The sequence below is a fragment of the Trichoderma citrinoviride genome (assembly GCF_003025115.1).
Source record: "Trichoderma citrinoviride strain TUCIM 6016 unplaced genomic scaffold BBK36scaffold_2, whole genome shotgun sequence".
In the NCBI taxonomy this organism is placed as follows: Eukaryota; Fungi; Ascomycota; class Sordariomycetes; order Hypocreales; family Hypocreaceae; genus Trichoderma; species Trichoderma citrinoviride.
Genome location: NW_020194710.1, coordinates 2,002,118 through 2,024,240, shown reverse-complemented (window position 1 = coordinate 2,024,240; position 22,123 = coordinate 2,002,118). Strand labels below are relative to the sequence as shown.

Below are 22,123 nucleotides of genomic sequence, written 5' to 3'. Positions count from 1 at the left end.
CGCAGTGCTGAGACACCTAGGCAGCTGCCCTCCGCTTTCGACTTGGTTGCCTCGATCTGGGCGGCAAGCACATGGTGAAGTAGACGCTGGGCTCATCGAGCTGTTGTCGAGGACATCGACGTTCTCTTTCCACTCTTTTCACCTTCTCCGTCATCCTACTCCCTCGACACAACCGCCACGATGTCCGACCCCCATCGCGATGTGTCTCAGTACAAGTACTCGGCCATGTCCAACCTGGTTCTCCAGGCGGACCGTCGGTTTGTCACACGACGAACGGACGAGGCCACGGGCGACCCAGAGTCTCTTGCTGGGCGCCTGAGTATCAACGACATGGGCTCTCGAGTCGCTCGTGACGAAGCCCCAAAGCCGAAGAAGCAGTCGGGAATGCCCGACATCGAGCGAGGAAGCCTTCAAGAAGGCCAGGATGTCCTGCTGAGAGAGCAGCGAAAGCGAAGGCCCGATGCGCCGCAAACTGGCGTCCTGGGCACAAACGACGTCTTGATCGAAGGCATCACATATCGACCTCGAACTGCTGCGACACGGGCAACCTTTGACCTGATCCTGACGCTTGTGGCAAACAGCCTTGGCGATGTCCCCTACGATGTCGTTCGCAGTGCTGCGGACGCCGTGTTGGAATTTTTAAAGGACGACGACATGAAGGACTTGGATAAGAAGAAGGAAATCGATGAGATTCTCGGCACAACTCTGAGTCCCAAGCAGTTCAACGAACTGGTCAACTTGGGAAAGAAGATTACGGATTACGACGCTCAGGACGACGATGAGGATGTCAACATGGGAGACAACAACGATGATGAGGCCGAAATCGATGAGCGGCAGGGTGTGGCTGTTGCCTTTGACGAGGACGACGAAGAGGACGACATCGTCAATGAAGTTCGGGATGAGTCTTCCGAGGACGAGGACGAAGCGGAGGAGGAAGAAGGGGCGGCCAAGGCAGACGAGGATGCCATAGACGCTGAAGAGGAAATGATTCTTGACGCAGCGCCCTCTGGAGACAAGCAGAAGAAGAGCGACAAGACCACAGTACCCGCACGAGACGTGGATGCTTTTTGGCTACAGCGACAGATTGGCATGTTATACCCAGATGCACACGAGCAAGCAGACAAGACGAAGGAAGCGCTGCGCATACTATCCGGAGAACCGGACGAGGTCGGCGGCGAAGAGAAGTCGCTCCGCGAGATTGAAAACGATTTGATGGAGCTCTTCGATTTCGAGCATCACGAGCTAGTCCAAAAGCTGGTCGAGAACAGGGAAAAGGTGTTTTGGCTCACGAAGCTTGCCAGAGCACCAGACGCGGAGCAGCGTGCCAACGTCGAAAGGGAAATGGCCTCGGAGGGTTTGCAGTGGATTCTCAACGAACTGCGCGGCAAGACCGGGCCCGACGGAGACAAGGCAGGAAAGGGAGCTATCAAGATGGATATCGATGTTCCCGCCTCATTCACCGCAGAAGGCCCCAAGACGGAACGCCCTGAAGGACAGCTGGTGGGCGGCTTGCAGCCAAAGAAGCTCATCAACCTGGAGAACCTAGTTTTTGATCAAGGGAATCACCTGATGACCAACCCCAAGGTCAGGTTGCCAGAGGGATCGACGAAGAGATCTTTCAAGGGCTATGAAGAGATTCACGTGCCCGCTCCGAAGAAACGCAGTGATCCAGATGATATTCTCATACCCATCACAGACATGCCGGAGTGGTCACGGCTGCCCTTCAGCACAGCCAAATCCCTGAACAAGATACAGTCCAGATGCTTTCCAACGGCTTTCGAGGACGATGGCAACATGCTTGTTTGTGCCCCCACTGGTAGTGGTAAAACAAACGTGGCGATGTTGACTATACTGAGGGAAATCGGCAAGAACCGGAACCCTGAGACTGGCGACATCGATCTCGATGCCTTCAAGATAGTCTACATCGCCCCTCTAAAGGCCCTCGTTCAAGAGCAGGTTGGAAACTTCGGAAAACGCCTCGAGCCTTACGGAGTCCGCGTCTCTGAGCTGACTGGTGATCGCCAACTCACCAAGCAGCAGATCGCAGAAACCCAGATCATCGTGACTACACCTGAAAAATGGGACGTCATCACTCGCAAGGCCAACGATCTCTCCTACACCAACCTGGTGCGCTTGATCATCATTGACGAAATCCATCTGCTCCACGATGACCGTGGTCCCGTTCTGGAGAGCATCGTCGCCAGAACCATTCGCAAGACGGAGCAAACAGGAGAGCCGGTGCGAATCGTCGGTCTGTCTGCAACACTTCCCAACTACCGAGATGTGGCTAGCTTCCTCCGCGTCGACACCAAGAAGGCCATGTTCCACTTTGACGGTTCCTTCAGACCGTGTCCCCTGCGACAGGAGTTCATCGGCGTCACTGATCGCAAGGCCATCAAGCAGCTCAAGACGATGAACGATGTCACGTACAACAAGGTCATTGAGCACGTCGGCACTCACCGGAACCAGATGATCATCTTTGTCCACTCTCGTAAAGAGACCGCAAAGACGGCTCGGTATATCCGAGACAAGGCTCTGGAATTGGACACCATCAATCAGATTCTGCGGCACGATGCTGGTAGTCGAGAGGTCTTGGCTGAAGCTGCAAGCCAGGCCACCGATGCAGATCTCAAGGACATCCTGCCCTATGGTTTCGGTATCCACCACGCTGGCATGAATCGTATCGACAGGACGGACGTGGAGGATCTGTTTGCCAGAGGCGCTATTCAAGTTCTCGTGTCCACTGCCACTCTTGCTTGGGGTGTCAACTTGCCCGCTCACACCGTCATCATCAAGGGAACACAGATATACTCTCCCGAAAAGGGTAGCTGGGTTGAACTGAGTCCTCAGGATGTTCTCCAGATGCTGGGCCGTGCGGGTCGACCGCAGTTCGACACTTATGGTGAAGGCATCATTATTACAACGCAGAGCGAGATACAGTACTACCTTTCGCTTCTGAATCAGCAACTTCCCATTGAGAGTCAGTTTGTGAGCAAATTGGTCGATAACCTCAATGCCGAGATAGTACTCGGCAATGTCAGAACACGAGATGAAGGTGTCGAGTGGCTTGGGTACACATACCTCTTTGTTCGAATGCTCCGGTCTCCCGGACTGTACCAGGTCGGTCCAGAATATGAGGACGATGAGGCGCTAGAACAGAAGCGTGTCGACCTGATACACTCTGCAGCAATGGTATTGAGGAAGTCTAATCTTGTCAAATACGACGAGAAGACGGGCAGGATGCAGTCTACGGAATTGGGCCGCATTGCCTCGCACTACTACATCACCGCCAGCTCCATGGACACCTATAACAACCTCATCCAGCCATCCATCACTACTATTGAACTCTTCCGCGTGTTCGCTCTAAGCGCCGAATTCAAATACATCCCCGTCCGTCAAGACGAGAAGCTAGAGCTCGCCAAGCTGATGGGCAGAGTGCCGATCCCCGTCAAGGAGAGCATTGAAGAACCACACGCAAAGATCAACGTCCTGCTTCAGGCATACATTTCTCGCTTGAAGCTCGAGGGTCTGGCTCTCATGGCAGACATGGTCTATGTCACGCAGAGTGCCGGTCGAATTCTGCGAGCCATCTTCGAGATTACGCTCAAGAAGGGCTGGGCGTCCGTTGCAAAGACTGCCTTGGATCTGTGCAAGATGGCCGAAAAGCGGATGTGGCCCACCATGTCGCCGCTGCGCCAGTTTCCCTCCTGCCCGCGTGACATCGTTCAGAAGGCGGAAAGAATCGAGGTCTCATGGAGCAGCTACTTCGACCTTGATCCTCCCAGAATGGGCGAGCTGCTGGGCATGCCCAAGGCGGGTCGTACCGTCTGTGGACTGGTCGCCAAGTTCCCCAGAGTCGACGTCCAGGCACAGGTTCAGCCCATGACCAGATCGATGCTTCGAGTCGAGCTTAGCATCACGCCAAACTTCGAGTGGGATGATAGCATCCACGGTGCCGCTGAGAGCTTCTGGATCATTGTCGAGGATTGCGACGGCGAGGACATTTTGTATCATGATACGTTCCTCCTCCGCAAGGACTATGCTGTGGCCGAAGCGAACGAACACATTGTCGACTTTACCGTCCCGATCACAGACCCTATGCCGCCCAACTACTTCGTCTCAGTCATCTCCGATAGGTGGATGCACTCGGAGACGAGGTTGGCCGTCCCTTTCCACAAGCTCATCCTGCCGGAAAAGTTCCCGCCTCACACGGAGCTGCTTGACCTTCAACCTCTCCTCGTGTCAGCGCTCAAAGTCCAGGACTACATCAATCTCTATCCGGAATGGAGGCAATTCAACAAAGTCCAGACACAGACTTTCAACTCGTTGTACAAGACGGATCAGAATGTCTTCATTGGTGCTCCAACGGGAAGCGGTAAGACGGTGTGTGCCGAGTTTGCACTCTTGCGGCACTGGTCGCAGGGTGAGGCCGGTCGAGCAGTCTACATTGCTCCTTTCCAGGAGCTGGTCGACGCTCGTCTCCAAGACTGGCAAAAGAGGCTCAGCCACTTGGGTGGTGGAAAGGAGATTGTGAAGTTGACGGGCGAAACCGCCGCAGATCTCAAGATCCTGGAAGCTGGCGACTTGATTCTCGCTACACCGACGCAGTGGGACGTCTTGTCTAGGCAGTGGAAGCGGCGAAAGAATGTCCAGACGGTACAACTCTTCATCGCCGATGAGATCCATCTGCTGGGCGGCTCTATGGGCTACATCTACGAAATCATCGTATCGCGTATGCACTATATCCGTACCCAGACGGAACTGCCGATGAGGATTGTTGCTTTGAGCGTCTCTCTGGCCAATGCACGGGATATTGGCGAGTGGATTGATGCTAAGAAGCACGACATTTACAACTTTAGCCCTCACGTCAGACCCGTGCCCCTTGAGCTTCATATCCAATCCTACTCGATTCCCCATTTTCCGTCCCTGATGCTGGCCATGGCCAAGCCCGCATATCTGGCCATTACCCAGATGTCGCCAGACAAGCCGGCGATGATCTTCGTGCCTAGTCGCAAGCAGACGAGAAGCACTGCGCGCGATTTGCTGGTGGCCTGTGCCGCGGACGATGACGACGACCGCTTCTTGCACGCTGACGTTGAGCAAATGCGACCCCTTCTTGATCGCGTCCACGAAGAGGCCCTGGCTGAGGCGCTGTCTCATGGTATTGGCTACTACCACGAGGCTCTCAGCCAGAGCGACAAGCGCATCGTCAAGCATCTCTACGATAATGGCGCTATTCAAGTGCTTGTCGCGTCTCGAGACGTCTGCTGGGAACTGACAAATACCGCACATCTTGTCATTGTGATGGGAACGCAGTACTTTGAGGGCCGCGAGCACAGATATGTGGACTATCCTTTGAGCGAAATCTTGCAAATGTTTGGCAAGGCTTTGCGACCATCGAAGGACGGCCGTGGCCGTGGAGTCCTCATGTTGCCCCAGGTAAAGCGTGAGTATTACAAGAAGTTCTTGAACGAGGCCCTACCTATCGAATCACACCTGCACAACTACCTCCACGATGCCTTCGTCACGGAGATTAGCACCAAGATGATTGAGTCGGGTGATGATGCCATCAACTGGACCACGTTCACGTACTTCTACCGAAGACTGCTTGGAAACCCAAGCTACTATGGCTTGACCAGCACAACTCACGAAGGCCTGAGCAACTTCATGTCAGACCTCGTGGAAACGACGCTGCGTGAACTGGCCGAGTCCAAGATTATCGAATTCGACGAGGACGATGGATCTGTAGCGCCACAGAATGCAGCCATGATTGGCGCCTACTACAACATCTCCTACATTACGATGCAGACCTTCTTGCTCTCTCTCACGGCACGGACAAAGCTCAAAGGCATTTTGGAAATTGTCACTTCAGCCACCGAATTTGAGACGATCCAGGTTCGTCGGCATGAGGACAGTCTGCTGCGACGCATCTACGATCGCGTGCCCGTCAAGATGGCCCAGCCCAGTTACGACTCGCCTCACTTCAAGGCGTTTGTCCTTCTCCAGGCTCATTTCTCTCGGATGCAACTCCCAATCGACCTCGCCAAAGACCAAGAGGTCCTTCTTTGCAGGATTCTCAGTCTCCTCAGCGCCATGGTCGACATTCTCTCATCGGATGGCCATCTCAACGCCATGAATGCCATGGAAATGTCGCAAATGGTTGTCCAAGCAATGTGGGATCGGGATAGCCCTCTCAAGCAGATCCCGCACTTTTCGCCAGAGGTTGTCAAGGTTGCAAATGACTTTGGGTGAGTTGTCTTTCTCTTTAGCCCCTTGACATTGACTGTCACGTACTAACTTTATATGTTTAGAATCAAGGATATTTTCGACTTCATGGAGGCGATGAATCCCGATGAGAACCCAGACTACAATAAGCTGGTCAAGCAACTGGGCCTCTCGCAGAAGCAGCTGGCACAGGCAGCAGAGTTCACAAACGACAAGTACCCCGACTTGGAGCTAGAACACGAGGTACTTGATGCAGACGAGATCAAGGCCGGCGAGCCGGCTCACTTGAGCATCAAAATCACGCGCAACATCGAAGAGGACGACGAGCACGACCCTACGGTGCACGCGCCTTTCTACCCGGCGAAGAAGATTGAGAACTGGTGGCTGGTGGTGGGCGATGACAAGACTCGGAACCTTCTGGCAATCAAACGGGTCACCATCGGCCGCGAATTGAACGTCCGGCTTGAATACACTGTGCCATCTCCTGGTGAGCACAACCTCAAGCTGTTCCTAATGAGCGATAGTTACGTCGGCGTGGACCAGGAGCGGGAGTTTTCAGTGACGGCAGCAGAGAGCATGGATGTGGACGAGGACGAGGACGACGAGGACGAGGACGAGGAGTAGATTGCCGGCGCGCGCACTCCCACCGTTTGATGACTCTGCGGATTGCAGAGAAGAGAAAAGTCGATTATGTACAGTAAAGGCAAGCTACGGATACAAATCTTAATGTGTGATTTATTGTTGCCCAGCTCCCCGTTTTTTTTTCCACGAGCCACCGGCACCGGGTTTGGCTTTTGGCGACTCCAATGGCGATGATCAGCTCTTTGCGTATTGTTTTCCGGACAAAGCAGGGGTTGTGGTGGCGCGACGGCTGTGGAACAGCAGTTTCGAGGCCCAAGGTGGTTGGGGGTTGTCCAGGGCGAAGGCGGGAGAGACTCTGCGGGCCGGGGGTTGGGAGGCACCGGCGAGGCGTCATGGCGGTTCGAATGGCGAAGGTCGCACGGCCCCATGCGAGCGTCGAGTCGAGTCGAGCAGAGCAGAGGAGCTCCAAGCCCAGCTCCCGCAGCCAGTGGCCCCGGCCTTGCCGCCTGGGGATTCCGTTGTGAGTCGCGGGCCAGCTGTGCTTATTTTGGAGTCGTCATTACTGTAATGCCACACCAGACGGGTCACGTGATGGGATTCGGTGACGTTTGACGTGTTCCTGCGCTTCGCTATTCGCTCCAGTGTTTTTCCTTTTCTTCCCCATCCATCTGATTCCTAGCACAACGCGGGCGACGCTGAACGAGAAGCCAAGCTGCGCCCTTCCCATCGCCCGAGCATCACGCAACCCGCCCTGCGCCGCCATTGAACACGCAGCAACACGCCGCGAAACGCGTCCGCCGCACCTGTTTTGGAGCTTGGCCTCGCGTGAGAGCTCTCGAGTCTTGAGCTGAGCATTGGAAGTTGGAAGCTGCGCCGTCGCCACCCAGCGTCCGCCATGGCTGATAACTCGCCTGAGAAGCCCGACGCCGCCGCGCCCGTTGTCGGCAGCGAGGACGTGCCTGATTCTGGAGCCAAGGTCGCTGGCGAGGGCGAATTGGCCGCCAAGGCTGCGGACAAGTCAGAGGCAGATGCAGTCATGGAAGAGGCAAAGGACGCCGAAGGTAAGCTCCCGCCACGCGCTTCTTGCAGCTGGTTTCGCGCATTTTCCTAGTCTCCAGCTTGCGAGTCCCACTGCTTGCAATCGCAACAGCTCTGGCTCTGTGGCGTTTGCGGTTACGAGCTACTGTTTGCTTTTCTTCTCCTCTCTTTGCTCTTTGTTTACGTTACCCTGTGCACGCCAATGGACTTTGCGCTAATCGCAGCTGCCGCAACAGAACCCAAGGCGCCTGAGAACGCCGAAACTACCGACGAGGCTGCCGCTGCCAAGCCTGCTGCGGATGAGAAGAAGACCGATGATGATGGCGACGCCGAGATGAAGGACGCCGCCGACACCGCTGCTGAGCCTGAGGCCGATGCGACCGCCGCTGCCACCGCCGAGACCCCTGGTGCGAAGAGCAAGAGCCGACGAAAGTCGTCCGCCGGAGAGTCCAAGGCCAAGACGCTGAGCAAGAAGGGCTCCAAGGCGCGCCTAACCCACATTGATGCCCAGCCCGGCGACCACTTCCTCGTGAAGCTCAAGGGCTTCCCGGCTTGGCCCGCCATCATCTGCGACGAGGACATGCTCCCCCAAGCCCTCATCAACACCCGACCAGTTTCCGCCGCCCGCCCCGATGGAACATATTCCGAGGCCTATGCGGATGGCGGTAAGCGGGTGAACGATCGAAGCTTCCCCGTCATGTACCTGTCCACAAACGAATTGTGAGTATTCTTCCCCATATGCAACCCGGCCAGGCGCCTGCTGTCGTGGCTGTAGCTGATTGGCTCTAGTGGATGGGTTACGAACACGGCCCTCTCCGAGTTGACTGCGGAGAAGGCTCGCGAGTCGATTGGAGACAAGATGCGCAAGGACCTGAAGCTCGCCTTTGAGCTTGCCGCTGAGCAGAACCCTATTGAACACTACAAGGAGATTCTGCAGAGCTTCCAGGATGAGCTGATTGCGCAAGAAGAGGCTAAGAAGGAAGCTGCGGCTACGCCGAAGAAGTCCAAGAAGGGCAAGGCCAAGGCAAGCGACGATGAAGACGTGGACATGGACGATGTGGATGAGGCCCCGAAGCCCAAGACTAAGAAGCGAAAGGCTTCTGAGGAAGATGCTGCCGTAAGTTTCTCTCCCTTTCGAGGCCATAGGAGAGTCTAGATTTACTAACAAGGAAGCATGCGCAGATCCCTCAGCGTTCTGATTCTGTCAAGAAGCCCAAGATCAAGCTCAACACGTCCTCCACATCCAAGGCGGCCAACGGCACGGCGGCACCCAAGGCCAAGGAAGACAAGGCCGCAAAGGTTGCAAAGGCCAAGCCGAAGAAGGCCTCGGACAAGAAGGACGCGCCCAAGGAAGCCAAGCTGACGCCGGAGGAGCGACACGCTCGCAAGGAGGTGCGTCGACCATGGAGCTCTACGCTGAATTGAATACATGAGCTAACCAAATCTATAGAAGGAGATTCTTTATCTTCGCCACAAGCTTCAACGAGGCCTCCTGACCAGAGAACAGCAGCCACGCGAAGAGGAGATGAAATCCATGTCCAGCTTCATTGATGTCCTCGAAAAGAACTACGACGATCTCGAGGTCTCCATCATCAAGAGCACCAAGATCAACAAGGTCTTCAAGGCCATCCTGAAGCTCGACTCGATTCCTCGCGAAGACGAGTTCCAGTTCAAGAAGAGGTCTCAAGCTCTCCTGGACAAGTGGAATAAGCTGCTTTCCACCGAGCCCGCACCGGCGAACGGTGTCAACGGTGCCTCGGAAGCCAAAGACTCTGGCAAGCCAGCTGAAAATAGCGGTGTGAAAGAGGGCGGCGACAAGGAGAAAGAGGCCGAGGACGAGAAGCCCAAGGAGACTACTGAGGAACCTGCTGCCGCAGCCGCTGCCAAGGATGAGGAAGCCGAATCGAAAGAAGATGTGAGTTTAGAAAAGGGCGAAAAGGCCGAGACCGAAGCGGTGAGATGACACTACTCTCGGACATTTTGGACTTTATTCTAATGATTTGTGCGACAGGCTCCCGTGTCTGCAGCCGTCGAGGCTACCGCTTAAGCATTTCGGACGCGCGCGACATTACGATCACGGACAGTACGATCTCACTTCCAGAACATACTGTCTGAGGTCGCACTGCTTCTCCTTGGTTTTCTGGTTCACTCGTTTCCTTAATGCTACCTCTGCGGCGCACAAGGCTCCTTGTTTTTCTACCGTTTTTTCCCGCTATTAACGTACCTTTTCCTATACTATAAAAGGGGCCGTCCCCTACTGTGTTTTTGATTTGTGGTGTACAAGTAATCACCAATATGGATGAGCAAGACGAAGGAAGGAAAGAGGGCTCAGCTCATGTCTTGTTTTCTCTTGGAGGAGCCGTTTATTGACGTGGCATGTGGGAGGTCTCTGGTTGCTGGAGGCTGACGAAAAGGGATATCGAATGGTTTAGCCCAGCATGCGCAGCGGACGGGAAGGGCACCGAGATAAGGAGTCATTTGCAGTGCATGTATGCAAGGAGGCATACATGGGAGATTATGCAAGACACGCTTTGTTTATTCACGCAGCTCAGTCGATTGCTGCTGCTGGGCCAAAAGGACTCTTGGTTTGGGAGGGGGGGAGAAAGACCTAGGTAGGCAAGTTTTCGTGTTTGAGAATCAAGGCTCTCTTCTAGTATGTTGAACTTAGCATGTACGATGATTGGCGTGTACCTTGACAATGGAAGGCGAGCGTTTGGGACAATGATGCGGTACAATGGAGTGTTTCGACTCGATATAGGGTATGGAGCACTTTCTCTTGGTACATTGTGAAGGTGAAGTTGTTCCAAACCGGGACATTGATATACAGTGCTGATACTGTGAAATGGGCACTGTATGGTGACCCGTGTTTCTGCCAAACCGCGTTTTACACCATGTGAACGGCCTCCATAGACAACTGAAGGAGTCCACCTCTCATACAACAGCAAGCCGGAATTGCTGTATGCGGTCATTAGAACAGGCCCAACAATGTCCAACGAAGAGCTGCAGAGCGCATTTGGCCAAGAAGACCATCAGGTGCGCACCTTGAAGCCTCACCCTTTCACCGCGTCTTGCCTCCAGCTAACTGAAGCCTTGATACTACGACACAGGCGGCATTCATCTTCCACCCCGAAGAAGATGAACCACCGCGCCGCGAAAGGCCACCAAAGAGACGCAAGACAGCCCGTCGCTCTGCGGTAGCTGAGGATGATGATGAAGAGGATGAAGACGCCTTGCGTTCATCGTCGTCGTGGTTTGCCCCGTTGCTGGGTGAGAGCATGGCTTGTATGCGGCGGAGGGAGAGGCTGCTGGAGGAGAATTGGGCCATGGTTGATGCTCGAATACAGGTGAGCTTTTTTATGTTCCTTTTATGTGGTGTGTGTGATGTCTGGTGGAATGAACTGATGCTGATGGGGGCGTTGGGATGTGTAGGAGATTTTGAGGGATTCGAATTCTGCGACGTTGGATGGGGTGTCACGCTTTGTTCGGGAGGCGAAATCGGAGTGGTGAGAATTGATATTCTTTACCCCTTTCCTTTGCTTCCTCAAAGGCCACTCTTGACGAAGAGGACAGCGTGAGGCTAACGGAGGGACGTTTAGCGGCGACAAGATACCGTCTGCCTTCATCATCACGGGACCCAACATTGCCTCCCAGGACTTGCTCTTCGAGCAGCTGTCCGATTCCCTCCAGCGGACGTCCACCAGCAAGTTCATCCGGCTGCGGTCCTCGGAAGCGACCAACTTGAAGAACGCCCTGAAGAAGATTATTCAAGAAGCCACCTCCAAGTCGCTGGTAGTCGACGGCGAGGAAGACTTGCAGCTTGCACAGGGCTCGGGCCGACGCTACCTGCCGTATGATCTCGAGGCGCTGCGTGTCTTCCTGGAGCATCAGCCGCAGGAGAATATCTTTGTGGCGTTCCAGGATAGTGAAGGGTTTGATAGTGGGTTGCTGTCTGATATCATTACCCTGCTTAGGTGCGTTCTTTTTTCTTTTCCCCCCATGAGAGGCTTCTATCTGGCTTGTCCTGTATTAACACGAGCACAGTTCATGGCGGCCGCAGATCCCTTTCACTCTCCTCTTCGGTATTGCTACGTCCATTGATCTACTGGAAAGTCGTCTGCTCAAGGCAGCGTGCCGGTTGATTTACGGCGCGCAGTTTGATTGTGTGCAGACGGAGACTATTCTGGAGAGCGTCTTCATGGGCGCTGTGGTCTCCAGCGATGTTCCCCTGAGGCTGGGGCCGCAAATCCTTCGGGGCATGCTTGACCGCCAACGAGATCAGATGGCGGGTATCCAGGCATTCATCAGCTCGTTGAAGGTATGTAACGATGATGACTGGAAGCCCTTCGGCTATGAATCTGACGAATTCTAGTACGTTTACATGTGCCATTTTTACGCCAACGCACTCAGTGTCTTAATGGCCCCCGAAACGGAAAAGGAGGAAAGAACCCTTCAATCTGGGCATCTCGAAGCGCTGCGGCATGTTCCCTCGTTCCGGCATGAGGTGGAGACGGCAGTTGAGCGTGCAACCGCCGATAGCCTTGAGCATGCGCGCTTGCTGCTAGAGGACGACGAGTATCTGCTCGCGCAAGCTCGGGCCAGTAATGAGCGTCGACAGGATTGGATGGATAACCACCTACGCTTACTCCTGGTCAGGGAGGCCGCCGGAGCAATTCAGCCCCCATTCTCACGGGCGTACGTCGATTCACTCTCTGCGGCTTATCCCGCGTCTGGAAATGGCAGCTTGACGGAACACATCCGACGGATGGGCTCGGGCGCACTCGCCAGCATGCTACGTCGGGTCATCTCTATATTCAAGGAGGGAGAATCGAGCGTCCAGCTGAAGCCTGCGTCAAAGGAGCGCGACACCTCCCTACTGAGCTTCCTGGAGGATACGCTCGCCCGCCTGGAGAAGCTGGACGCAGACGCAGAGAGCGCGGGCATGACGCTGCACACGAAATACAGCAGCCAGAGCAAAGTGATGCGGACAACCGTCATCGCGCAGCGCGTCCAGCTGAGCCGCGACTCGGCAGCCCTCCGCGACGAGGACAGGCAGTTGACGGCCATCGTGGACGCCGTGTCAGAGCGGCTGACGGCTCACTTCGGGCCAAGACGCCCCGAGAGGGAGCTCTTCTCGGAGGCGTGGCTGTACGACAGCAGGTCGCCTCTGCGGGACGTCATGGTGCCACGGCCGCGGGTGACGTTCAGGCGCAGCTTGGCGCGGCCGTACGACTACCTCTCCTGCGGCTGTTGCAGGGGCGGCGGAGACGACGATGCCGGTGCCGGTGCTGGTGCCGGTGCTGGTGCTGGTGCTGGTGCTGGTGGTGTTGTGCAGCCGACGCTTCCCGCCGTTTCGATCTTGTACCACTTGTATCTTGAGGCGGGGAGCCTGATCAACGTTGCTGATTTGTGGTCAGCGTTCTACGCGCTAGTGCGCGAGGAGAAGGAGGAGGAGAAGAAGAAGGGAGACGATGGTGTCGCGGGCGAGGGCGAGGATGACGAGGCTGATGGCGAGCAGAGGGAGGAGCTCCGGCGGCAAAAGGACGAGCGGAGGGCGCTGGTGCAGTTCTATCGCGGCTTGGCCGAGCTCAAGGCCATGGGGTTCGTCAAGAGCAGCAAGAAGAAGGCGGACCACATTGCAAAGGTGAGGTGGCTGTGAATTGAATGAGGGGAGTCTCCGCTGTGTTGTGTAAGTCAGTAGACGGGGGAGAAAGCTGTTGGGAAGACGGAAAGGATTCGGGCGCGGACGCCCAGGGGGCATCGTGTGGAGGAGAGTGAGGAAGACGATGGAATACGTCAAGCCGAGAAGGGGGGGAAGCAAAAGGATGCGGAATCATCAAATGACACATCGATTAAGGCGACTCTAAGTGAGGCTATATAGATTGAAGACATATTGAAACCCCCAAAACTCATTCTGGCGTGGCTTCATCCCCCTCACCACCCCTCCTCCTCCTCCCCTCCTCCTCTTCTTCCCTCCCCCCTCCAGCGCTTCACCAAGTCTCTTTCCTCTTTCCTTCAAGAAGTACCTTACCCAGAGAGAAGAGGAATGACCAAACCCCCCCCCCTCTCCGCCGGCGCATTCTCTAACATAAGGCGAAGGCCCTCACTTTTCGTTCTGTCGCCACGTGCGGCTGAATGGGTTAACAAAGGGGGTGAGGAATGAAAAAAAAAAAAATGAACAAAAATCGGTACTTGATCAGCTGAGCATTTCCCAAGCCTCTTTTTTTACCTTATACACACATGGCCACTTACACTACACAACCTATACACACTCGCTCGCTCGCTCGCTCAACCCATCCTTTCCTGTCTTGCGTCGCTATTTAAACTTATAGTACGGCGGTTGTTGGGTCCAAGTCATTCTGATTTCCGTACCGTCTGTTTTCTTCTTATTGAAGGGTGTGAACATGACCAAATCGGGAGTGTGATCACGGGCACGATTATTCCACGGGAATACATTTCCTGAAAGGGAGATTTCAAGTACTGATACCCTTTTACACACTCACATTATAAGCACGGAAATAGGTGTGAGTCGTATGAATCAAGTTTAGAGTAGAGCAGGGTTACCTACTCTAAGCTACCTTACTACTATGTCCTCACAGTGAAGAATAATAACCTTGTGACCGTTGGGAAAAGAACAGTTTGGGTACCGAAATGACAGCCAAGCCATTTCCACTGACTTTGACTCAAACGAAACACCCATCAAGCGAGACACGCCAAAAACTAAAAAATAAAAAGTTTGATTGGGAAAATACATAAGAGACAAGGGTATCGGACGTTTCATTGGGAAAATGTCTTGGTTTTTTTCTTTTTGGTGTTGCTCCTGTCTAATACTATCTACTAAGTGCATCGCACGTCAGTCACCTACATTGTCTCATGCTTGTTGGTCGGTGCAAGCGGTTATACTAAACACCGTAGCAGCAGCAGCAGCAGCAGTAACAGTAACAGTGACAGGTTGATGAAGAAAACATACCTTACCCTGATGCAGTATCAAGAAGCAGAAAGAAAGGGCAAGGTAGGGTATGTATGTAGGCAAGTAGGTAAGCAAATATTGGAAACAGTATATTACGTCAACTAATCAGCATATCCGTCACGCGGGTTCACTGAGCCTTGAAATAGGTATAAAGTAATAAGCGTAGAGTAACATTTTCGCTGTCAAGCAATGACACAGTCTACCGTTCACTGGACGGAATGAACGTGTAACGCAAAATACTACTCCAGGTAGGTTGTACTCGGTCAATCTCTCACCGACATCTTGGGAAAAAGCTGGGAAAATAGAAAACGAGACAAAGGCGGCAGGGATCAGAGTCGTATGGGACTGCGTAGTTTTGGTATGCAGTGCTACGCCCCGTGTCTTTGTTGGGTTGATACCCAAACGCCTCCTCCTGCAGAAGGGATTCCTCTTTATAAGCCCTCACTAATAAAGCAAGTCAATATGGCAAAAAAAGGCATCAAAGGAGGCGAATAGGAGGAAAGAAAAAGAAGATAATAAAACAGTATCAAGTCTATCTTACCGACAGAGACGGAATGCCTGACACAGAGGTGTCATTCTGTAACAAGAAGCGGCAGGTATGATGGCTTGTTACTATTTTTCGCTCATGGCGTAAAACATCCGGCAGGGTCCAGAGGCAAAAGAGGCTGAAAGCTGAAAAAGAAAGCCGCGGCGTGTAAGTACATCCAATGTAAGGGCGGCCGGTCCGGGCACACGGGACCGAGTGCCGCTGCCTGATGAGTGATCTGATTGATTGATTCATGTTGGTGATACCAGAGCATCGGGGTTGAATCACGTCTGGTGGACAACAGCGGAAATTCCTTGTACTCACAACCCAAGTCAGGTTGGCTGAGGGAGTAACAGTTGTTTGTCTCGGAGAGAACAAAGATGGACCAGGATCCAGCAAATTTGGGTGTCAAATTCTTTCTCGCTCGAACCTCTTCTTCCTCTCTTCTCCTCTCCTTCACCCAGGGGTCCCTTTTCCGAGCTGAAAACAAGCAAGCCCAGCTTTAATTGGAGGGGCCGGAAAATGAATCACATCACGATGCATCTTCATGTTGCTCTTGTTCCCTTAGCTCGGGTCACAGCACCAACCAACATGGGGGGAGAGCCTCTCGAGATATTGCCAGGTAGGAACACGGCGTTTGCTTCTCCGTTTCCAGAGTCGTATCGTAGACGGCCAAGTCACCCAGCAGGCGGGCACTTGCAAGGCGAAATTGGGCTTGCTGGTTCCACCGCGCTGGGGGGGATTTGAGACATGTAAGATTGAGAGATGGCCATGGGTAACAGTGGCATTGGGTACGGAGAAATCTCACCTTTGCGGCGCCCTACGTGTACGTGTACGTGCATCAACCCGGGTGCTGCAGCGTAGGAGTCGTTTAGGCGAGAGCGAGGTGACGCTTCTCCTGCGACTCTCCGGCCGAATGGTGCTTTGTTGATGGATGTCGTTGCGACCACGATTGCCACGTATGCTGTGTACAGTATGTATGAGAGCGGCCCTCCCAGAGGAGGTGAATCCAACCTGCAGATGAAACCGCAAGAGTTGTCACCTCGGAGCATGTCCCAGGACGGAAGTGCGGCTCAGGAGGAGACATCGTGAATGGCATCCAATGGAGGCGTCGACTGACTCAACTGAGCTCGATAATCAACAAGCCCAAAATGCCACCACAATGACTCTCAAACTCGCCCTGCAGCTTGCTGGACCCGGCCGTGGTCTATTTATTGTCTCTGCTAGTGCATGTCTCAAAGTGACACACGCAGAAGCTCTACGCAGGCCGGCTGAGCGGCTATGCCGTAGACAGTCCATGCAATGGAGCAGGCTGTCCAAAGGGTGATTCCCCTTTCAACTTCAAGCAGCCGTTTAGCAGTGGGCCGCGGTCTTCTGGAAGCAGAGAGAAAAAGGCAGACAAGCGGAATCCATGCCATTTCAGGCTGCGATGGAATTGGCGGAAGCCGATGGGATTTCACATTCGAGGTTGGAACAAAGGCCTGCCGGACAGTACACTACATGCGCTGTCGATCACGCTCCCCGGACCGGCTGTTGTCAATACATTAGACTCGACTTCTGTTGGTTTGCGAACGGCCGCTTGGGCTCGGCTAGAGCTTGCAGTAGTAACTGTAGACATGCACCCAACTCGGCAGCACGGAGCAGGCGGAATCCAAGCAATAGATTGGCCGCCAGTCACAGCGGCTTGCCTCTGCCCATTAGACATCTCCAAACCATCCGCAGGGAGAGTGCAATAGTCGTATGCAGGCCACCTTATATGCAAGTATTCGGGTCATGAAGTGGCGAGTGGCTGGCGGCTGGTAGTTCTGGCGTGTCTGGCGGCCACATGGCTGGCTGGACGGTCCAGACGCCCATGTGCCACCCGATCCTTTGATGGCATGGGCAAATTGCAGATCGTGCGCGCAAGGGCAGGCAGAGAGAAGTAGGGCACCAATTGTCTGCAAACATGTCGCCGGTTTGTGGCTTGAGCATCAGCATCGTGACCGAGTAAATGCCGTGTTAGTAAAACCCACGAACGAAGCCGATTTGCCGGAAAGGAGGCAAAAAGAAAGCACCGCGAGGGATCAAAGGGCGAGCAACAGGCCGAAAATAGGACGCTGATGGGATTTGTAAAAGTGCCGTCTCCGCCAGAGCATTCCAGCCCAGCCGCACCAGCGCGACTTGGGACCTGGCGCTGTCTCTCCTTCATGTACGAAGTCTCCATCTTGTCGTCTCGGGTGGCCGGACTCAGCCCGGGGCCTTTCTCGCTTTGCTTCCGCGTCCTTCAGGTGCTCTGTGCTGTGCTCAGCACTCGAGACGAGACGTGGGGCGGCTTCTGCCTCCGGTCTTGGATGGTTGGAGCCTCTGCCCGGAACCAGCATCGCCGGCTTCTGCTGCCCGCCCTGAACCCTTGTGTGTATTACAGGTTGTACGACAGTATGTACGAGTACGCCGTGCAGCGTCCAAGCCTCAAGGCACGAGGACAGGCGGATCCGGGACCGAAGCCTTTCGGCCCAACGTCGACGGAGACATGTTGGCGGTCTCGGGCATCCTCAAGGCTGTTGGGTTCCATAGCCGGTGTTGGCCAAGTGACGATATGCGAAGCCAGTACGAGAATGATATCGGCCATTGTTCGCTGGCAGCACGATGTTACCGCGGACGGAGCAGCGAATCTCCTGCTGTCATGCTCATGCACAGAGCCAAGTCGGTACTCGTACTCGTACGGTAGCATTCAACCATCATCCTTCGTCACGCTCTGTTTGTTCCTTGGGGCCTGCGCCCAGGGTTCTCTCCTCTTGGAGGGTCAGCTCTGGCTAGCAATGTCTCACTCTGGGCGTCGTCGCTGCGTCCGTCGCAAAGCTCAACCCCCCCATGGAGATTAACCCCCCAGACAAGGTAGCGTCCGACCGTCATTGTGGTAAAGGTTGGCTCGTAGTCGCAGAGCGCGTATGAGCAGTCGTATGTCATAGTTGGGTTTTCCGTACACGTACCAGGTAGCGGTTTCCAGGGCGTGTAGGTACGAAGTAGCATTGGACCGAGTACACATCAGCTCTCGTCAGCTTGCCGCACACTCGGAGACAAATCGACTGATGGGGAAAATCTGCATCTGGAGAGCACGGCGACAGGGGAATGCGGGACGAAGCCGCGGGAAATGGACCAGACGGCAGCAGTTTCTTTGTCGCAGCGCTGAGAGTCAGCGTTCCAGGTGGCCGCTTAGACGATTCAGGGCTCCATGTAGTGGTGTTCAGCCTGTAACTCAGTGGCCACCGTACCAGAGCAGCGGGCGGGGGGCCCCCTAAAGCGTCCCCAGAGATGCAGCACGCGAGCGGCGGCTCCGTCGCCATACAGGCCAGGTACCGGTATCGCTGGCGACGACACCAGCGCCGGCGCCTTGCCCAGAGCAGTAGCAGCTGCGTGGATGGTGGGGACGACAGACGCTGGTGATTGCGAGAATCGTGAGGCCTAGCAGAACGAGGCGCTTCCAATGGCATGGCGTGGCTGGCAGGCGGGCAGAGGCTGAGGGCCAGCTGCCAGGGCTGCCCGAATCCCGGCTCCAGACTCCGGCCTAGACGCCAGCGCTCCAGACTCCTGGGCTCGCTCATGGGACTACTGACACCCCCCGAGGCGGTATCAACCCCCGGAGGATGACGATGCAGTGCCAATCCCAAGGTGAGTCTAAGGCTGTACAAGTGAGCACATGTCGATTGCCCGCATAGACGGTATATAAACCAGGCATTGGGGCCGTTTGCCTGGGGAGTCGACTGCCCGTCCCAGCTGGGGTATATAAAGAAGGTGTAAGAGCTGACCTTGGAGTCCCTCACCTGCTTGCTGTTTGCTTGTCTCGCGCCCACGTACTGTTATACCGCATCACCAACTTGGAAGTTCAAAGTACCTAAGGTATCCTTTATTCCATATTCCTTTCGCCAGAGTCAGACAGCACCTGACCTCCTCGGATCCTCCGCCCCATCAGCAATCCGCACCAGCAGGAGCAGCCTCGTCGCCTCATCCAGCGCTCTTGCCGGTTGCCGCCGACAGGAAAACGGAAAGAGCTGCCAACCAGTCACTCAATCAATCCAAAGGGGAAGCTAGGACCTGCTGTGACGGCTGGCAACTGCCACTGATTTGACTGCTCTTGCTTGGTTGTCTCGCATCCGGTGCACGGCGGCTGCGGTGTGAATAAGGAAAGAGCCAACAACCGCAAGTGGCGCTCCTTCCATCTATAAGCAGCCAGGGGGGCTATATCCGCAGCTTTGCTTTCAGTCAGCCGCTTTCTCTCTTCTCTTTCATTTCTATTCCTCTTTCGTTTTCATACAAAGGGGTGGGAAGCCCGAGCTGAACAAGCCTCGTTCGCCTTGTCTCTGGACCTTGTCTTTGGCTCTTGAAACGGACTCGTACTTTGTGTGCACGCAAAACCACCAGCGTCACCCGGGCCAGACACTCCGCATTCACACAGCGCCCTTCCGAGAACGGTCAGTCTGAGCGCAAAAGCAAAGACGCAGCAACAACCGATCTCACATCGCGATCTGGGCATCGATCGAGCGCCTGAAACTCTCTCTTATTTAAAACAACCAGTTTCCCTGTTGTGCATCATTCCGGCAAACGTCTATTGGGTGTTGCATCGTCGGGTTGGGCATTTTGGCAGCGAATTCACACATTGTAACCACCATCACCATCAGCCTCAGCCAAGCCTCAAGGAACCGGCTGTCCAAGAGCACAAGGGAGGAAAAAGGACCAAGGAGAATCCACCAAGATACCTTCTTCACGAGATACTTCACCACACATCATGATGCATCATCGTCGCCTGCCTTCTCACCACCACAGCCAAAGCGCCCTTCGGCGCCGTCTCGCCAAGAACCCGGAGCTCGCTCATAAGCTACACCAGATGGCTCTGCCCCTGTCTCCTCTCGTCCAGCTCACAACCGGTGCCGTCCACCCTCACTTTCCGCGCACCGTGCTGCAGTTCTGGCTACTCACGGATGCTCAACTCGAGTCCCTCGCCCACTTCTACCACCAGCGCACTCCCTCTCCTTGGTCTCGACAATACCCCTGCCCGGTCAACTGGCGTTCTGACGCACCACTGGAAGAGAAGCGTCGCAAGATGGGCAGGTTCATTGGCCTGAGAGGCTGTGATAGCCCGACACTTATGCTCAAGACGGAGGAGCAAATTGCACGAGACGCCAGCAGAAACGCCGCCGCCGAGGACGCCTTGAGGCGAAAGATGAATCCCTTCTCTCAGCAGTGACGGACGGTGCCCGTCTTCTCTTTGTTTGCGACCCCAGACATGTGTTTTATCGTTTACCCACCATCGGTCTAGAATTGGCATTATGGTCCTGGAGTTATATGGTTTTATGGCGTTTGTTTGCTTTTAGTATTCACCATTGGATGAGGCGTTTACCTCGGAACGGCTGTTACTTGCATCTTAGATTGGCGACTTGAGACCGTCACCGGCCACCCCATACGTTGTTTGCGTACATATCATGTATATATCCTGGTGTCGAACTACAGGCTGCGTGGCCTGCAAAGTACGCTTACAGCATACAAGGAGCATCGGAGGGAGAGGTGGACTCATCATTGGTAGCGGTCGGCGTAGAACAACTTCAGCAATGATTTGGCATGATATAATCCCCTATTTTATTAAGACAATACAAGACAAATGCATCATCCTTCGCCTTCTCATCTGTGATAACCAGTCAAACGCCTTGGATTTTCTACCCATCAAGAAACCGCTGCACTTGCTGGCATGATGCAGATGCAGTTTCGGTGAACACAATTGCCCATTCGTCGTCCTGGCTGTCCCCTTCTCCCCCAGAATGTCGATATATGTACACTGGCACCATCTTGTGCCATACCTGCCCCCTCTTCCCTGAACTTATTCCTGATTGTCGCCGTTGTGGTCCACCTCTTGCGCTTTTATTTCTTGCCTCCCTTCTTGGAAGGGGAGTCAACTACCACGGCATCATCCTCGTGACCGTCCTTTGTTGAGCCCTTTTCTGATTCGTCAAGCTCCTTCATGAACTCGGCCTGGATCTGGCTCCGCTTCTTCAACCACCAAGCCTTCTCGGCCTCGGTCTGCGACTGAATCTCCTCAAGGCGCTGGCGGAGCTTGGTGTTGGCGGCGATTTCGTGCGCAGACTGGAAGATGATGGGGCCCCAGTTTGGTGCCAGGGCGTTGGCCTACAGTATCTGCGTTAGCGGTCTTTCTCCGGGGTATATACACATATATATATATATATATATATATATATATATATAGGAGTTGAAATGGCTTGATGACATATAGGCGCAAAGACTTACCTCGGTAACGACGTCTCTCAGCTCCTCCTCCATTTCCTTCTCCGCGCGTAGAAATCGCTGCCACAAGTCATCACCGACGCTTCCCCTCTGGAGCAGCGCTCCGCACGCCTGCTTCGCGGTCTTAATGTGGATCAGGCGCTCAATGTCCTCGACGGCGCGCCGGAGCAGGGCGGCTCGCAGGACGCCGTCGGGAACCTTGGGGGCCTTTTCGGAGCCCTCTTCGGGATCGAGATGCAGGAGGGAGAGGTAGATGTCGCGCTGGAGGTGAGGGCCGAACCAGGGCGCGAGGTTTGCGCTTTCAGCTGTGCGGGAGGTTGTTTGTTAGCGTTTGCGGCGATGCATGACGATATGGCGTTTTTGGAGGGGGAGGGAAGAAGAAGGGTTTGAGGGTTGCCGTACCGGCCTTCCGTCTTCGATAGATTGTGGAAAAGGTCATGAGGGCGCCGCCGAGGACGATGAGGTAGGCGAATGGAAGGGCAAGGCCCTTCCAGTCAATGTCGAGCATTTTGGTG

General features: G+C 54.6%; 6 protein-coding genes across 6 annotated transcripts; 5 read left to right on the top strand and 1 right to left on the bottom strand.

Moving 5' to 3' along the window:
• Positions 1 to 180: 180 nt before the first annotated feature.
• Positions 181 to 6,849, top strand: BBK36DRAFT_1111040 (Sec63-domain-containing protein; the record flags this gene model as incomplete). The annotated part of the gene is made up of 2 exons (XM_024889656.1): positions 181 to 6,248; positions 6,312 to 6,849. The coding sequence occupies 2 exons, from the start codon at positions 181 to 183 to the stop codon at positions 6,847 to 6,849; spliced, it is 6,606 nt and encodes a 2,201-aa protein (XP_024753180.1).
• Positions 6,850 to 7,702: 853 nt separating this feature from the next.
• BBK36DRAFT_1109676 (hypothetical protein) lies at positions 7,703 to 7,918 on the top strand (the record flags this gene model as incomplete). Its single annotated transcript, XM_024889501.1, has 1 exon — positions 7,703 to 7,918. The coding sequence occupies one exon, from the start codon at positions 7,703 to 7,705 to the stop codon at positions 7,916 to 7,918; it is 216 nt and encodes a 71-aa protein (XP_024753179.1).
• A 129-nt stretch (positions 7,919 to 8,047) lies between these two features.
• On the top strand, positions 8,048 to 9,813 carry BBK36DRAFT_1188725 (hypothetical protein; the record flags this gene model as incomplete). The annotated part of the gene is made up of 4 exons (XM_024896589.1): positions 8,048 to 8,565; positions 8,635 to 8,962; positions 9,028 to 9,237; positions 9,296 to 9,813. 4 exons carry the CDS (start codon positions 8,048 to 8,050, stop codon positions 9,806 to 9,808), a joined length of 1,569 nt encoding a protein of 522 aa, XP_024753178.1. The 3' UTR covers positions 9,809 to 9,813.
• Positions 9,814 to 10,830: 1,017 nt separating this feature from the next.
• BBK36DRAFT_1166082 (hypothetical protein) lies at positions 10,831 to 13,501 on the top strand (the record flags this gene model as incomplete). The annotated part of the gene is made up of 7 exons (XM_024894863.1): positions 10,831 to 10,878; positions 10,953 to 11,189; positions 11,275 to 11,348; positions 11,442 to 11,816; positions 11,887 to 12,160; positions 12,215 to 13,273; positions 13,385 to 13,501. The coding sequence occupies 7 exons, from the start codon at positions 10,831 to 10,833 to the stop codon at positions 13,499 to 13,501; spliced, it is 2,184 nt and encodes a 727-aa protein (XP_024753177.1).
• Positions 13,502 to 20,103: 6,602 nt separating this feature from the next.
• BBK36DRAFT_1166081 (hypothetical protein) lies at positions 20,104 to 20,559 on the top strand (the record flags this gene model as incomplete). The annotated part of the gene is made up of 1 exon (XM_024894862.1): positions 20,104 to 20,559. One exon carries the CDS (start codon positions 20,104 to 20,106, stop codon positions 20,557 to 20,559), a length of 456 nt encoding a protein of 151 aa, XP_024753176.1.
• Positions 20,560 to 21,227: 668 nt separating this feature from the next.
• BBK36DRAFT_1188709 (hypothetical protein) lies at positions 21,228 to 22,123 on the bottom strand (the record flags this gene model as incomplete). The annotated part of the gene is made up of 3 exons (XM_024896588.1): positions 22,011 to 22,123; positions 21,612 to 21,913; positions 21,228 to 21,491 (listed from the first exon to the last, which is right to left on the bottom strand). The coding sequence occupies exons 1-3, from the start codon at positions 22,114 to 22,116 to the stop codon at positions 21,228 to 21,230; spliced, it is 672 nt and encodes a 223-aa protein (XP_024753175.1). The 5' UTR covers positions 22,117 to 22,123.